Source organism: Peromyscus maniculatus, chromosome 4 (genome assembly GCF_049852395.1).
Source record: "Peromyscus maniculatus bairdii isolate BWxNUB_F1_BW_parent chromosome 4, HU_Pman_BW_mat_3.1, whole genome shotgun sequence".
Lineage (NCBI taxonomy): Eukaryota > Metazoa > Chordata > Mammalia > Rodentia > Cricetidae > Peromyscus > Peromyscus maniculatus.
The window spans coordinates 15,650,001-15,666,264 of NC_134855.1; the positions used below are offsets into that span (position 1 = coordinate 15,650,001).

The 16,264-nt window shown below is 53.3% G+C and overlaps 4 protein-coding genes across 6 annotated transcripts; 2 read left to right on the plus strand and 2 right to left on the minus strand.

Moving 5' to 3' along the window:
* Window positions 1-2,632: 2,632 nt before the first annotated feature.
* Tmem203 (transmembrane protein 203) lies at window positions 2,633-3,467 on the minus strand. Its single transcript, XM_006981050.4, has one exon. It carries the CDS (start codon window positions 3,250-3,252, stop codon window positions 2,842-2,844), a length of 411 nt encoding a protein of 136 aa, XP_006981112.1. The 5' UTR covers window positions 3,253-3,467; the 3' UTR covers window positions 2,633-2,841.
* A 64-nt stretch (window positions 3,468-3,531) lies between these two features.
* On the plus strand, window positions 3,532-14,174 carry Ndor1 (NADPH dependent diflavin oxidoreductase 1). 3 transcript variants are annotated; one of them, XM_076569261.1, is made up of 15 exons: window positions 3,532-3,717; window positions 3,996-4,073; window positions 4,275-4,317; window positions 7,327-7,424; window positions 8,726-8,824; window positions 8,904-9,005; window positions 9,118-9,327; window positions 9,566-9,687; window positions 9,773-9,993; window positions 10,074-10,181; window positions 10,362-10,476; window positions 10,623-10,769; window positions 10,862-10,980; window positions 11,052-11,146; window positions 11,248-14,174. In XM_076569261.1, exons 4-15 carry the CDS (start codon window positions 7,381-7,383, stop codon window positions 11,390-11,392), a joined length of 1,527 nt encoding a protein of 508 aa, XP_076425376.1. In that variant the 5' UTR covers window positions 3,532-3,717; window positions 3,996-4,073; window positions 4,275-4,317; window positions 7,327-7,380; the 3' UTR covers window positions 11,393-14,174. The 3 variants fall into 3 exon arrangements, 2 of the variants coding, with proteins under 2 accessions (XP_076425376.1, XP_006981118.1); XR_001578585.3 differs by lacking the exon at window positions 4,275-4,317 and having other exon boundaries at window positions 3,534-3,717; window positions 10,891-10,980; XM_006981056.4 differs by lacking the exon at window positions 4,275-4,317 and having other exon boundaries at window positions 3,534-3,717.
* On the plus strand, window positions 12,756-14,174 carry LOC107401690 (ring finger protein-like). The gene has a single exon (XM_015999515.3). It carries the CDS (start codon window positions 12,756-12,758, stop codon window positions 13,407-13,409), a length of 654 nt encoding a protein of 217 aa, XP_015855001.1. The 3' UTR covers window positions 13,410-14,174.
* A 768-nt stretch (window positions 14,175-14,942) lies between these two features.
* Window positions 14,943-15,740, minus strand: Rnf208 (ring finger protein 208). The gene has a single exon (XM_006981054.4). The coding sequence runs from the start codon at window positions 15,738-15,740 to the stop codon at window positions 14,943-14,945; it is 798 nt and encodes a 265-aa protein (XP_006981116.1).
* Window positions 15,741-16,264: the final 524 nt, after the last annotated feature.

The following is a 16,264-nucleotide window of genomic DNA, read 5'->3' on the forward strand; positions in this document are numbered from 1 at the left end:
ACACACACACACAAAAGCTGTGCTGAGGAACACTGTACTCTGCAGGACACATTAGATCTATCAACTATTAACTTTTGTTGATTTTTTTTTTTTTTTTTTTTTTTGGTTTTTTGAGACAGGGTTTCTCTGTGTAGCTTTGTGCCTTTCCTGGAACTTGCTTTGTAGCCCAGGCTAGCCTCGAACTCACAGAGATCCACCTGGCTCTGCCTCCCGAGTGCTGGGATTAAAGGCGTGCGCCACCACCCCCCGGCCTACTTTTATTGATGTTCTTTTAGACTCTCCCACCCCCTCGTCAGGCGGCTGCATCTCACAGCCCAGGCTGACTTCCAACCATGTTATCAATGATGACATTGTAGTTTTAATCCTCCTGCCTCCACCCCACCCAAAAGAGGATTACAGGTAAACATTCTATCAATGAAGCTATAGCCACAAGTCCCTTTTCTCCTCTTTCTTTCTTTTTCCTTTTTTTTTTTTACAGTCACTTCAGGAAACTCTTGTGGTATCCTGGTTTTTTTTGGGGGGGGGTTGTTTTTGTTTTTTGAGACAGGGTTTCTGTGTAGTTTTTGGTGCCTGTCCAGGATCTCACTCTGTAGACCAGGCTGGCCTCGAACTCACAGAGATCCACCCCTGCCTCTGCCTCCTGAGTGGTGGGATTAAAGGCGTGCCCTATGGCTGCTCGGCAGCATCCTGTTTTAAATCCTTTAAAAATGTAAAACTTAAAAGCTTATGAGATGGCTAAGCATGTAGAGGCGCTTGTAAGCAGGCCAGACTGAGTTTGTTCCAATATCACAAGGCTAACAAATAAATGCCTAAGTGGTGTGGCACGCATGCACCTGTATTCACACACACACACACACACACACACACACACACACACACACACACAGAAATAATTTTAAAATGTAAAAGCTGTAATGTAGCTCAGTTGGTAGAATGCTTGCCTATGTCAGTGGTGTGTGCCTTTAATCCCAGCACTTGGGAGGGAAAGAAAGGCTGGCCTCTACAAGTTTGAAGCCTGGTCTACAGAGGAAATTCCAGGCCAGTTACATAGTGAGTTCCTGTTTCAGTAGTAGTATTACTATTACTACTGTTACTACTAATAATAATATAATGTTTGCCTAGTATGGTGGATATCTGAGTTCAAGGCCAGCCAGGTCTACAGAGAGAGTGCTAGGACAGTCAAGGCTATATACAAAGAAACCCTGCCTTGAAAAACCAAACCAGGGCTGGAGAGATGGCTCAGCAGTTAAGAGCACTGGCTGTTCTTGCAGAGGTCCTGAGTTCAATTCCCAGCAACCACAGGGTGGCTCCCACCATCTGTAATGAGATCTGGCGCCCTCTTCTGGCATGCAGGCATCCATGCAGGCAGAACACTGTATACATAATAAATCTTTAAAAAAAAAAAAAAAAAGAAAGAAAAACCAAACCAACCAACCAACCAAAGAAGCCCCACAAAACTAAAACGAGTTTGGGGCAAGCCTTGGCTACATGACACCCTATTAAAAAAAAAAAAAAAAAAAAAAAAGGCCGGGCGGTGGTGGCACACATGCCTTTAATCCCAGAACTCGGGAGACAGAGGCAGGCGGATCTCTGTGAGTTTGAGGCCAGCCTGGGCTAACAAGTGAGTTCCAGGAAAGGCGCAAAGCTACACAGAGAAACCCTGTCTCGAAAAACCAAAAAAAAAAAAAAAAAAAAAGAAAGAAAGAAAGGTTCTCAGATCTGGGCCAGGCCTCAGGCCATCACTTGTCAACTCTATAGGGCGTCATGAGAGCTCACCAAGGAGTCAAGAGCTCTGGTGTCACGATCTAGAAAGCAGAGTCTGTTGTTCTCAGCTGGGATGGGCAGTGGTACAAGGTACCCATCTTCTAAAATAAGGGACTTTCCAAGTCCACCCCCCACTGTGCTCTAGCCATACACTCTGGTGCACCAACCAACTCAACCCTGTGACCAGCTGTCCACATGGCAAAGAACATCTTAGCATTCACCTTACTCAAACATTGAGATGTCTAGGTATATATTGTTGATCTCAAGAAACATTTTTTTCCATCTCAGCAAAAGGGTATCATTTGGCACGACTGACATAAAATCAAAGACCGTAGGTCAATAAACTCAAGCTGTTCACAGGCTCTTATGTGTAAGCATCCATTTCCACCAGCATGTGAGCACCTATTCCTGTCTTTGGTCCCTTTGGGAGGTCTGTCTGTCTGTCTCAGGTGTACTAATGATGCCTGCCACAAGGTGGTGGGAAACTCCGTGAAACTGCAATCTGTTGGGCCAAGAAATCAAGCAATGTCTTGAGACCAGAGTTTTTTTCTCAGATTGCAGATAATCACACAGGGTCCTACTCATGCCTTTTTCAACAGTCTCTATGTGGGATGGAATGAAGAAAAGGCTAGTCTTCCCCCGGACACAGAAAAGTGATGCAAGCTCTGTCACATCATCAATCGTATAGAGAAGTCTGGCCTGGACCGATGGAGGGGTAAGCTCTGAGGTCAGTGCTGCTGAATCAACAAGCTGTTACAAAGGGGTACATCACCATGGGAAATTTTCAGGGCCTATCGGGATATTTTACTTATATGCAGTTTCCAAATGTCAGACAAGTTCAGTATTGTCTGGCAACTCAGCGCATAAATAACAGGAAATAAATTTTAATAATCGAGGCTTCACTTTTAAGTTTTGCTGAGGAAACAATCTTAGATATAGGAAAAACTGGACAGTAAACTGGGCACAAGCAGACACTGATTTCTGACCAAAGCTGCTCCAGTGGTGCCAAGCAGGATCTGGACTGGGAGATCTAGCACTCCAGCTGCGCACTGCTCCATTTCCAGCCCCTGCACGAGGCTAGTTGACGCGACAAGCCCGGATCATGAGCAGCTGCAGGAGAATGAAGACCGGAGACGTGATCAGGCCGAACCAGAGCTCTCGAGTCTGCTCCACTAGCTTCTGGCACAGCAGCATCTCAAAGACAAACTTGAGGCTGAGGACTGTGAGAACCCAGAAGAGGCGCAGTACAGCCAGTCGTTTCTCCCCATCTTGGAAGAGGCGCACCGACACGATGGTGGTGAAGTAGGTGCTGAGTCCGTCGGCGGCGAAAAAGGGCACAAATACGTTCCACCAGGAGAGGCCCGGGGCCAAGCCGTCCACTCGTAGTGCCAAAAGCACGGAAAACACCAACAGGGCCAGCAGATGCACGAAGATCTCAAAGGTGGCGAAGCCCAGCCACTGCACCAGCTCCCGCAGTGAGAATAACATCGCGCCTGTTTAATGCCGGCCGACGGCGCCCCGCACCGGGCCGTGCCCACTTCGTCCGCGGGCCTGGCTACCGCCTGCCGCCGCCGCTGCACATGCGAGGCAACAAGCGGCCCAGCCCTCTCTGGACCCCGGCCCCGGCGCTCGGCCGCTCTCCAGACCCGGAGCCTGAACCCGGAACGGGATGCTCGGGGACGCCCGCGGTCTAGACGCTATCCCCGCCCACCCACGTCCCACCCACCTCGCGCTGGCGCAGCCTAAATGCGTCATTTCCTGTTGATAGCGGAAAGGGGAAGTCAGTGGAGTGTACGGTTCTGGCCGGCGTGTGCAGTAATGCAGGTTCCGCAGCTACTTGTGCTTTTCGGCAGCCAGACTGGCACAGCCCAGGATGAGGCGGAGAGGCTGGGCCGCGAAGCCCGGCGCCGGCGGCTAGGTTGCCGCGTGCAGGCCCTGGACTCTTATGCGGTGGTGAGGCTCGGGTGTGACGGCGGAGAACCTCCCCCGGACCTCGCGTCCTCCAACGGAGGACGTTAGAGTGCGGCCCTTCGGCCCCAGGCGGCTTTAGGGGAAAGGGAGGCTTGGCACGAGGCTGAGGCCTGTGAGAGAGAAGGCCCGGAGCCACTGGGAATAATTCTCCAAACACTCTACTGTTGTCGTAGATGAATGAAGGGGGTGGGGAGCGGTGCAGGGAGGGGACTGATCTGGGCTGTCAGAGTCCTTACACATACCCGTGTCTTGTCCTTGAGGCGAATCTCATTAGAGAGCCCCTGGTGATATTTGTTTGTGCGACCACGGGCCAAGGAGACCCTCCTGACAACATGAAGGTAAGGCTGGCCTGATGTGTACCCTCACCCCGTTTTCATTGCTGTGAGAGTCCCAAAATGCACAGAAAATAGCTGCCCTTCAGTGCATGTTGTATATGAGAGGAGACTTTGAGAAGTATTCTTTGAATGGATCTGGGGAGAGAAATAGCTCTTAAGAGCTACTCAGTAGCCTTGATCTCTACTTTTTTATTGTTTTCCCAGACCTACATAGGAATCTGGTCTGAGTCATGTATTGAACTTCAAGGTTTGTAACATTCAGAAAACATTCATTCTTCTTCTTCTTTTTTTTTTCAAGCACATATATATTCCTGGCATCATCTGAGGCACAGAAGACACATTTCTCCTTCATGGAGCTCAGTGGTTAAAAACAGCAGGTTTAATGGCCAATTACCAGGAAAATACCAGATGTCAGATGTTCTGGGAGTGAGGGGGTCATGGAATTGGACACAACTTTTTGGAAGAAAGGAGCACACCTTTAATCCTAGCACTTGGGAGGCAGAGGCAGACGGAGCTCTGTGAGTTCCAGGCCAGCCTGGTCTACATAGTGACTTCCACGCTAACCAGTGTTACATAGTGAGACCCTGTCTCCAAAACAAACAAACAAACAAATAAATAAATAAATAAATAAATAAAAGGCAGGGGCAAGTGGTGGTGAGAAGCAACCTGTGTGAAGGGCAGAAAGTTGAGGATTTCCCAGCCACAGACTGCTGGCAGAAAGAGGGAAGGAAGAAAGGTTCATTCAACAAACCTGGGTGGTGAGCCAGGAGGTGGTGGCGCACACCTTTAATCCCAGCACTGGGGAGGCAGAGTCAGGTAGATCTTTGTGAGTTCGAGGCCAGCCTGGTCTATAGAGTGAGATCCAGGGCAGGCACCAAAACTATACAGAGAAACCCTGTCTCAAGCAAGCAAACAAACAAACAAAAAAAGCTTGGGTGGCCACAGTGAAACATGTGGGTTTAAGATGAAAGCTATAGCCGGGCGGTGGTGGCGCACGCCTTTAATCCCAGCACTCGGGAGGCAGAGCCAGGCGGATCTCTGTGAGTTCGAGGCCAGCCTGGGCTACCAAGTGAGTCCCAGGAAAGGTGCAAAGCTACACAGAGAAACCCTGTCTCGAAAAAACCAAAAAAAAAAAAAAAAAAAAAAAGATGAAAGCTATAGAAACCATGGAAGTGACACAGTAGCCCTGTGCATTATAGCAAGACCACCACGTGTCTGCAGGTGGCAAGGACAAGGCTGGAGAATGCACCACCACAAGCCAAAGATGCTCACATCATTTGAGCTGGGTGGGACACAAGGCAGAATAAAGCATGCACGTTCCAGAGAGGCCAAAAAGATAGAGTCATCAGGGGGATCTAGGAGATGAGGAAGGACAGAATCACAACACAGGAAACAGGATATACTGTAGTTCCACCTGTAGAGTGAGTGGATCTGGTTGGGCAGGTGCCAGGAGATATCCAGAGGAACTGCAGTTAGCTGTGTAGTAGTAGGAGGGTCCTGACTAAGAGTCACTGTTGAAGCAGCCAAAATAAAATTGTGAGAAAAAAAAAAAAAATTCAAGCCCCTGTCTCCTCCAGGACTGCCATCTAGCGTGGTCATTGTCAGATAGGAGTTCCCCCTAAAGGTCAGTAAGAAGGTAGGAGTCAGCCGGGCGGTGGTATCGCATACGTTTAATCCCAGCACTCAGGAGGCAGAGGCAAGCAGATTTCTGTGAATTCAAGGCCAGCGTGGGCTACAGAGTGAGTTCCAGGTCAGGCTCCAAAGCCACAGAGAGAAACTCTTTGTCTTGAAAAAAAAACAAAAAAAGGTAGGAGTCATGAGAGGAGTAGCAGCCATCAAAGGTGAATCGAAGTAGAATAAAGACCAGTCTGGAGAGGTGTCCCTAGGGTGATTGTTAAGGAGAGCAGTGTATGTGGACAGAGACTATAGTCTCAAACACTGGAGAAGCTGAAGTAGAAGGATCAGGAGTTCAAGGCTGCCCTCACCCACATGACAAGTGTCTCACTGTTCAAAAAATATCCGCCAGATATGGTAGCATTCAACTGTAATCTCAGCATTCCAGAGGTTGAAGCTGAAGGACTATTGAGTTTGAGGCCAGCCTCAAACTGGTCTCGAACAAAACTGTACCTTCAAAATGAAGAATTTAATAAAAATTAGCTAAGAAAGTGCCAAGGAGGTGAGTTGAGGGAATAGAGATCTCCCTCAGGTTTGAGGTGTTCTGGTCTGTGGACAGATAAGGTACCCAGCACCCCCCACATAAGAGCAGGAGTCAGTAGTTTCTGACTCAATCACAACAGGAATTGGAAACCTTTGAAGAGGCTATAGATCCAAAGCCCAAAAACACATGCAGGGGCATGGTTCCTCAGTGACTTACAGACTGCTGAACAGGAAGGCCTTGGCCTCTCTCCCCTGATCTTTAAAACACATTGGAGTTATTGAAAAATAACTGAGTCTCTGCCTATCCCCTGCTGGTGAAACCCACTGTAGGACAGACATGTCTTAAAGCTTTTTCATCAGCTTCCAAGTACAAATAGGTCACACACATACACAGAAAATGAATGAATGAATGAACGAATGAATGAATCTGCTGGAGTGAAGACTCCAGTGGAAGGTAAGTAGTGAAAGGACAGGACTGCAGCCTGAGACAGTGACCACATGCCTACAAAGGGTCACTCACAGAATGGGTTTCACTATTGGGAACAAACAGTATGACCCGATGGCCAACAGGACACAGGGCAACAAGTAGGTAGCACTGGCTTCTCAGCAATAGTCACCAAACTGGAAAGGTCAGTGCAAACCCAGAGTTCAAGGGCATGAACCAGTAAGTCAACACCTTTAGAGTCTGGCCCACCCTTCTGAAGTGGACTGGCTGGCCACCACTACAGTAATAGGGAAGCAATTGGTGGGTGGTTAGTGAATTCACCCCTTAGACCAGAACAGGAAAAATAGTTTATTGAGTATACTGCAAGAGGGCATCCGGTTGCCCTAGTAACCAGATTACCACTTACAGCATGAGGCGTTGAGCTACAGGTCACCATTTATGAGAAGTACTTACACAGTTAGGGTAAGTTTTCTTTGTGTGCAGGTTCCTGGTCTGTAATTTGTACCATGCAAAGGAAAGGTACACTTTCTGGCCAGTGTACACTTCTGGGCTCTAATGGTCTTCTACACCATCTCCTCCCTGCTGGGGCCTCAGACAGACAGACAGAAAGCTGGCCTGAACAGGGCTCCTAACACGGTTTCCTATGGTTTACAGAACTTCTGGAGGTTCATATTCCGAAAGAGTCTGCTGTCCACCTCCCTCTGTCAAATGGACTTTGCTGTCCTAGGCCTCGGGGACTCCTCATATGCCAAGTGAGTAGAGGGTGGACATGCTGGCCAGATAGGGATAGTTCTCAAGATCAAGCAAGAAATGAGACAGGCAGCTGAGCCCCCAAGTGCCCATCCACTGTAGACCATGTGTCCCCGCACTGTGTTAGCTGGTCAACCTTATCCACAGATAGCCCCTGATGGGCACCCTAATCCTAATAAGGACTTGGCACAGAGGAGACCACAGTTGGGGAAGGAACAGGGTAGCAGAGTACCACCATGTAATTCAGGGCATGATGAAGCTCAGACCAGCCAGCATTACATTACAGCACATGGTGAAGCTCAATGACATCCGATTTGTCCCTGTTCCTCACAGGTTCAAATTCTACCATGAAGTATCGAGAACTTGAAAAGAGCACTTAGATGGACAGCTTATCTTTAAGTGCCTTGTTAGACAGGAGACAGCTCAGGGGTTTTCTCTTGCAGGATTTGTGCATGGCTGTGTCCCTTTACAAGTAATGCTGTTTGCACCATTTATTTCATGGGGTGAGAATGAGGGATTTCTGCTCCAAGGTGCGACTAGATAGCTAGTACCTGGGACGAGCACTTTGACCACTTCCTGTCTTCATAGGGCCCAGTGTCATCCAGCATTGAGGGCCACTCCAGCACCATAAAAAGCTGTGTGCATCGCAGTGTTCTTAATCACTTAGATAAAAAGAACACGCAATGGAAACTGGGCTTGATGGCTCACTCACCTGAGATGAGGACTGCCAGGATCTCCAGGCCAGCCTGGGCTACAGTGTGGGCCCCTATCTCACTAAACCAAGTATAGGAAATAGGGAGATGGGTGGCAGCATGGCCTTGCTCTGCTAGAGACTTTGCTCACTGCTAGTGTGTGGTTGCACAGAGCATGTGGGAGGGAGTCCAGCTATGGATGTCCCCCAAAGGACAAGCTGGTGCAGGGACCAGTGTGTCTTTTACAGACCAAAGAAAGGAAATCCTCTTACATGAAAACATGGCTATCTGTCCCCTTCCCCAGTCTCAAATGGTAACTGGAGGTCTGGCCCGAGTCCAGAGCCTTGGTCACTCCAGAAATATGGGTTGATAGACTGTCTTCCACATGGCACCTTTTTGAGATCAGGAACCTACCATTTGTTGTCCTTGTTGCTCCAATCTCTCATCCCCTGAATACTGAATACTCTCTCCTAGGATGCTGCCAGTGTGCACTGCTGAGGAGGAGTAACCAACCCTTGAGGGAAGCCCTGTACTATTTGATCTGCCCAGGAGGTCAGCTAAAGTACTCTCCTCACTGTTGGTTATTCCAGCCAGTCTTGCTGTTTCCACAGGTTCAACTTCGTGGCCAAGAAGCTACATCGTAGGCTGCTGCAGCTAGGAGGCAGTGCCCTCCTGCCCCCATGTCTAGGTGATGACCAGCACGAGCTGGGGTAAGTGGTTGCAGCGCCCCTCCCCGGCACCCCGTCTTGGCTCTGGCCAGCAGAGGCCAACGCCTGTGTTCTCTCCTAGACCTGATGCTGCCATTGACCCCTGGCTGGGAGACCTTTGGAAGAAGATAATGGGTCTGTACCCAGTGCCCCTCGACTTCCCTGAGATCCCTCTTGGAGTCCCGTGAGTCTGCACCTTGGGTGTATGAGTACCAAGGGACTTTGAGCTGGTTAGCACTCCCTCAAGGTATGGTTGGGTGGCCCTACACATCTGATATTTCCACTTTCCCCCACAGCTTGCCCTCCAAGTTCATCTTCCAGTTTCTTCAGGAGGTCCCCAGCGAAGGGGCTGAGGAGCCAAACATAGCCAGCTCAGCCCCTCAGAGACCCCCTTCAGAGTTAAATCCCTTCCTGGCTCCTGTGGTCACCAACCAGAGGGTCACTGGCCCTCAACATTTCCAGGATGTTCGGCTGATTGAGTTTGACATTACAGACTCGAGTATCAGGTAAGGGGCCAAAGCCCTCAAGCAGTCAGGCAGGGTGCGGGTAGGGATTCAGAAGGGTCTCCCAGAGCCCAGGACTAGGCAGCTCGGTGGCTCGGATATCTCTACACACAGACCCCCAGCCCTCCATGAATATTCACTTTCTTCCCTCTCCTTAGTCCCTTCACCCTCCCCCTGCCCCTCCCCTCAGCCCCTTTGTCCTTCCCACACCACTCTGACACCCGGTGGCTTTCCCACACAGTTTTGCGGCTGGCGATGTCGTGTTAATTATGCCCTCTAACTCGGAGACCCACACCCAGCAGTTCTGCCAGTTGCTGCGCTTGGACCCCAATCAGTTTTTCATGCTTAAGCCACGGGAGCCAGGTGAGTATGGGAGATGCACCACCTCTTAAGGTCCAAGGCACCCCCTGATGTCCCTACCCACCAAGTCTTCATGGCATTCCTGCAGGTGTCCATTACCCACCAGGGCTGCCTCAGCCCTGCACTGTGTGGCATCTTGTGTCACAGTACTTGGACATTGCCAGCGTGCCTCGCCGTTCCTTCTTTGAACTCTTGGCTTGTCTTTCCCCACACGGGCTGGAGCGGGAGAAGCTGCTGGAATTCAGCTCTGCCAGAGGTCAGGAAGAGCTCTGGGAGTACTGTAATCGGCCTCGCAGGACCATCTTGGAGGTGGGCTAGTGGGCAGGTAGGTGGGTATGGACCCTTGAGCCCTAGCACACCACCGCCATGCTAAGACTCTCTCTGTCCAGGTGCTGTGTGACTTTCCACACACGGCCGCTGCCATTCCTCCAGACTACCTTTTGGACCTTATCCCTCGGATCCGCCCACGGGCCTTCTCCATTGCTTCCTCCCTGCTGGTGAGGGACTCTTGAGTAGAACTGAAGACTGGCTGTGGGAAAGCTGGGACTGGACAGGGTGTTTGCAGACAGGGGCCGCCTTCTGAACAGGGACTGTTTCTCTACCAGGGACGGACCCTGGGTGGGGTTGGTAGCAGGTAGGAGTGGGTTAGCAGGGCAAGGCCCTCACTGTGCCCCTAGGCTCATCCCCGGAGGCTGCAGATTCTTGTGGCTGTGGTACAGTACCAGACTCGCCTCAAGGAGCCCCGCCGTGGCCTCTGCTCTTCCTGGCTGGCATCTCTGAATCCTGAGCAAGGTAATGCCTATTTCCGGGGGTGGGAGAGGCTATAGCCTCAAGCTCCTACTTCCCCTGTGCCTCCTGCCACAGGAACTCAGGCCCCACCAGTGAGCACCTCGGCCTTGTCTTTTGACCTCCTTCATGCCATCTCCCTTCTGCAACAGGACCTGTCTGGGTGCCTCTGTGGGTGCGGCCTGGGAGCTTCACGTTCCCAGAGACACCAGAAACACCCATTATCATGGTGGGGCCTGGAACTGGTGTGGCCCCCTTCCGAGCAGCCATTCAAGAGCGAGTGGCCCACGGCCAAACTGGTGAGTATAGGAGTCCCAGGGCAGTGTGACCACTGAGACTGGTCTGGCTGAATCCCTGCATCCCGACGGGGGGGCCACCCTCTGTACCCCAGGAAACTTCTTGTTCTTTGGCTGCCGCCAGCGGGATCAGGACTTCTACTGGCAGACTGAGTGGCAGGAGCTAGAGAAGAAGGGCTGCCTGACCCTGGTCACAGCCTTCTCCCGGGAGCAGGTGAGTAGACTCACGGTAGACGGGGCAGGAGTCTGGACGGCTGAAACTCAGCCTCTGACACCTGCCTGCAGGAGCAGAAGGTCTATGTGCAGCACCGGCTCCGAGAGCTGGGGCCTCTTGTCTGGGAGCTGCTGGATCGCCGGGGTGCCTCCTTCTACCTAGCAGGGTAAGCCAACGTGGGAGTGGAGGAGTGGACCAGCCTTCAGAGGTGGGAAGTGGGGCTTGGGGCCACAGGATCACTGAGCTTTCCGAGGTTTGCCCCTCCAGCAATGCTAAGTATATGCCTACGGACGTTGCGGAAGCCCTGACATCCATTTTTCAAAAAGAAGGACAACTCTCCAACCAAGACGCCGCTGCCTACCTTGCCAGGCTCCAGCAGACACTGCGCTTCCAGACTGAGACCTGGGCCTGAGGAGCCGCTTGCTAGCTCACATCCACATTGACAGCTCCACTGGAGAATCTGCTGGATGGAGTCTGGAGGGCCCATTGTTACCTCCTATCCTCTGACCCCAGAACACTTGTTAGACCCATGGTGGAGCTTCTTGGCGCCAGCTGGGTAGGAGGGCACTCTGAATACAGCCAAACTCCACGGGACCCAGTGTTCCACCCACACTTAGCCCCAACCCCAGTGTAAGTCCTGGTTTCCTCTCCGTCCCTTCCATTGTGCCCCAGATCTGCACTGTGGTCCATACCACCAGGGTCCTGCTGAGGCCTCCAAGAGGCATGGAGTCCTGTGAGGGCCGCGCTGTCCCTCTGCTCTGGTGCTATTTCCATTCACCCCCACAGCATCTGTGGGGCTCAGGTGAGAGGCCCCCCAGGGGCTAAGTCTCCTGAGCATTGAGAATACGCACACAAGTCAGTGTGTCTTCAGGTCCTTAAACATCTTCAGTAAACTGCCTGGGTAGCTGCTCCTGCTTCTTTGCTTCTCCTAGATTTGAGGGTAGTGGGTGGGACATGGATGATCTGCATCTGCTAGTGGTGGCCAGAGACCTTTCCAGGGCACGTGCACAGGCTGTGTACACGTATGTCCTTGTTAGTTACCTGTGCTTGAGTCACACTACACCTGGGTGTGTGATGTGTAAGTTCCTGCCGGTGTCCCCTTTGAGTTAGAGGGCAGGCCTTGGCTCTGTCTGATCTTAAACCTTAACAGCTCAGCCAAGGTCATGCCCTGTTTGATGGCCAAGCAGGCCCAGAGAGCCATTGGAAAGTCCCAGCCAAGGGCTGGAACACTATTCTTTCCTTCTCAAAGAGTTAGAAGAATGAGCAGGTGGAGGGGGCGTGATACAAGTTGGCCCGCCCATGGGCAGGGCCTCTACCCCTGGAAAGAGAAACCCTGTTGGAGGAGTCAGACAGGTCCAGGGCAGCTGGGAGGTGAGGAACCTCTGTTTTGTCCGACAACTGCTGGAACAGAGACCAGGCCTGCCAATACCACTCTTAGGCCTGGGACACCAGGAGCTGACGACGCTGCAGGGATCCAAGTGAAGCTCACTTCCAGTGGGGTCAGCAAGCCCAAAGGTGTATCAGGAGGTCAGTGCTCCAGTGACCGGAGACCAAGCTCTGCCTGGCTCCTGAGGGCCACCTAACCTTCACACCCCCCAACAATCCCTGCTATCACCCTGGAGTCGCAATCCACCCATCCTGATTTCTGTTCTGGTGGTTCAACCCTGGGGTCTGATGACACCAGCTCTGCACCCACCACTTCACCTCGTGCCTCTTTGAGTCCTGAGCTCCTGGACCCACTGTGCCAGCTACCAGCAGATGAAGAAGATAATCTCATGGCCCCCCAAGGTGCCAGGACTCCAGACAGTAAGCCTGAACTGGGGGCCAGAGATCCAACTGGTGCCTGGGCCCTGTCAACTATGGAGGAGCAGGAAGAGGGTGAGGGACAGGCAGAGGAGGAATGCCCCATCTGCACTGAGCCTTACGGGCCTGATGACCACCACCCGGCCTTGCTGAACTGTGGTCACAGCCTGTGTGTGGGCTGCCTGCACCAGCTGTTAGGAATGACCCCCAGAGCTGACCTGGGCCGTGTGTGCTGTCCACTGTGTCGTCAGAAGACACCCATGCTAGAGTGGGAGATCTGTCAGCTGCAGGAGGAACTGCTTAGAGCTGATGGACCCCAGCGCCCAGTGCCCGCTGCATCCACCACGCCCCTGCGCCCAGGCCCTGGGCCTTGGGGATCCTTAGAACACCGCTACCGGCTGCGTTTTCTGGCAGGGCCTGTGGGAGGCCGGAGCTGCCTCCCCTTCCTCCCCTGTCCTCCCAGCCTGGGTACCTGGCTGTGGACACTGCGGGAACGTGGCCCATGTGCCCGCCGTCTATCACTGCTGAGCCTGCTGGCATTAGAACTGCTGGGCCTGGTGCTCATCTTCATGCCACTCATGTTACTAGGAGTGTTCTTCATGCTCCTAGACCGTTCCGGCCGCTAAGCAGAGCCTAGGATGTTGGCCAAGTTTTGAAGCCCATGCTCAGAGTCTGGTAATCAGCAAAGACTTGCTATCACCAGTCCCAAGACCAGGCCTGCCCAGGTGCCTGAGCCAGCCAGAGTGCTTACACACCCCTGCAGCCCAGATAGTGGCTAAAGCCAAGGACATTAAGCCAAGGACAGCCTCTGAAGGAGATTGGCCCAACAAGAAGGGCTGTGAACAGAACCCCGTGTGCTCGCCATGGACAAGCACTTTGCTAGCCACAGGCATTGGCTGGGTCATAACACCAGCTCCTGAGGTCCAGCTGGTGAGGGTGAACACAAATGTGAACAGCGATCTAGCAGTAATTGTTTATAGGAGAAAGCAAGGGCTGCAGGACCCTCACCTGTTCCAGACAGAGGTTGGGGTGTGTCCCTGAAGGCCACCGTAGCTAGCAGGAGAGGCCTGCACTGCACAAACCCAGCCTTCAAAAGCTCACCCAACCTAAGACCCTCACCAAACAGGGTATCCCGGAGCAGCTGGGATCAACATTGGCTTTGTCCTGAAAGGACCAAAGTTCAATCCAGACCCTGAAGCCTGCAAATGCCCAGGGTCCAGCTCTGTTTCTAACTGACTGCAATTTGTGTCACAGGACCAGGAGTCCCCACTTGGGAGATGAAGACAAATGTCAGCCCACCTCATGGCTTGTTAGTGACACAATGCAAGGTGGTGGGATATTTCGGTCTCTATCCAGCATTAGAATGGCTCTCAATAAACAGTTGCTACTGATACCATTGTTACCACAGTCCTCATTCCTCCATCTCTGCCATCCAGGCAGCTCTCCTCAGCCTTCAGTGGTACCTGCTCCAATCACAGGCGGCCCAGAGCCCCACAGCAGCCTGCTGGGTCCTTGTCCCTGCCATGACCTCAGCCAGCTGTAAGCCTCTACTCCTGCTATCCAAAGGCCATTTCTACACATCCTTGGCCAGAGGAAAGGTACTTCTCCGGGGGGAGAGGGGTAAGATCTCACTGTAACCCATGCTGACCTCACCATCCTCCTGCCTTAGCTTCCCGAGTGCTGGGATTAGCAGTGAGCATCACCACACACAGCTGAAGATTCTGTCTGCCTAGCTGGGTCACAGCCCCATGTGCCACACACAACTAGCAGTCTTTTGCACCAATGTGTTCACAGCTAGTCCCAGGCCTCCTGAGCAGCACACTCGGCCCAGCTTCGCCTTCAGCAAGCAGAGCCGGCCAGCCTTGAATGGAGCTGGGTGGCCCTCTGGCAGCTCCTAATTAGACCCTGACTGGGCTACAGCCCTGGGAACCTACCCTGGGCCCAGGCCTGGGCAGAGCCCACAGGAGTAAGCTTCAATCAGGGAACACGTGCAAACTTTGGCAAAGAGTTTTAATGGCAAAGTTGGCTGCAGCGACAATGCCACGCAGGGTAGGGCCAGAAGCCACAGTGGGCAGGAGGGTCAGCGGGCGACAGGACAGGGCCAGTTCCCTGAAGAAGCGGCGAGCAAGGTCCGGCAGGCAGTAGTGGGCAGGTGGACACTACATGATGGAACAGGCTGACAGTGGGTTCCGCACATGGCAGGTGCATGCAGCCCCACAGTACTGCCGGAAGGTCTGGTAGCAGCTACCTTCAGACTCACCCCCCCACTGGCCACCGGATGGGGCAGTCAGGGCTTCGGGTGGCAAACGGCTGAGGATGGACGTGTTGACAGCCAGTGCAGCCAGGCCATAGTCAGTGAAGAGCACAGTCTCACGGTGGCAGGTGGGACATGAGATAAACTTGTACTTGGGGCAAGACTCGTAAAGAATCTGCAGGCACTGCTCACACACAGAGTGCAGGCAAGACAGCACACGGGGCCGCCGCTGAGTGACGTTGTATGTGTGCCCACAGGTGGGGCATTCCAGGGGCTCACCTGCTACCACGGGCCCGGATGATGAAGGTGCAGAGGCTGTCGGGCCAGGTCGAATCACATACTGATTTACAATGACCTCATCCACTGGTGCCACCCGGGGGAAGCCCAATTCAGAACTGCCCTTGCGGGGCCGCCTTGGCAAGGGTGGAGTGTGGGGTGCTCCTTCCAAGGAGGGCATGTCCCCCCCACATGCCTGGTTGACAATGATCTCTGTGTCTGAGGGCCAAGCACGCTTGGGTGCCAGCGTGGGAGTGGGCCTGGGTGCAGGTGGGAAGCAGGGGGTGGCCGCCGGGAGCTCAGGGAACTTTTCAGGGTGGACAATCTTCATGGCCTCCATTTTGAGGATGACATGGGGGCCTTTCAGGCAGGACATGAGGAGGCCCGGCCATCCACTGCCCACCTCGGGCCCAGGGTCAGCTGGCATCCGGCCCTCTACCGTCAGACCGGACGTTGGCACAGGTGGGGGTGTCGGGTGGGGCCGTGGGGGAAGAGAAGGGGCTGCATCCTGGTCCTGCCAGGCCTGGTGAGGACCCCGGTTACTCCGTGGGCTGCAAGGGGCAGCGGGTGACAGGTTGGGGGGCAGGGCCCCCCCCAGTGGCCACAATGGCTTATCTGGTTCAGTCCGAAGAGGAGGAGGAAGAGGAGGGGGAGGGGGAAGCAGGCGGGGGCAAGGGGGTATGGGAGGCTGTCTTGGGCTGTGGGGCTCACCCAGCGGCTCACCCAGGGTCTCTGTCTGCTGAGGCTGGCAAGGGGGCGTGGAGGGGCCTCCTCCTGCAGCAGAGGTCAGCAGTCCCTGGGCCGGGACATCTGGGCAGGCAGGGGCTAGGTGGGCCCCATGGCTCCAGGACAGGGCGCCCAGGGAAGGCAGCTAGCCTGTTCCCTGGCTGCCGGAGGACCTGGGCTGCAGGCTCCGCGGCAACAGCAATGGAGAGGCCTGCACCAGGCCCG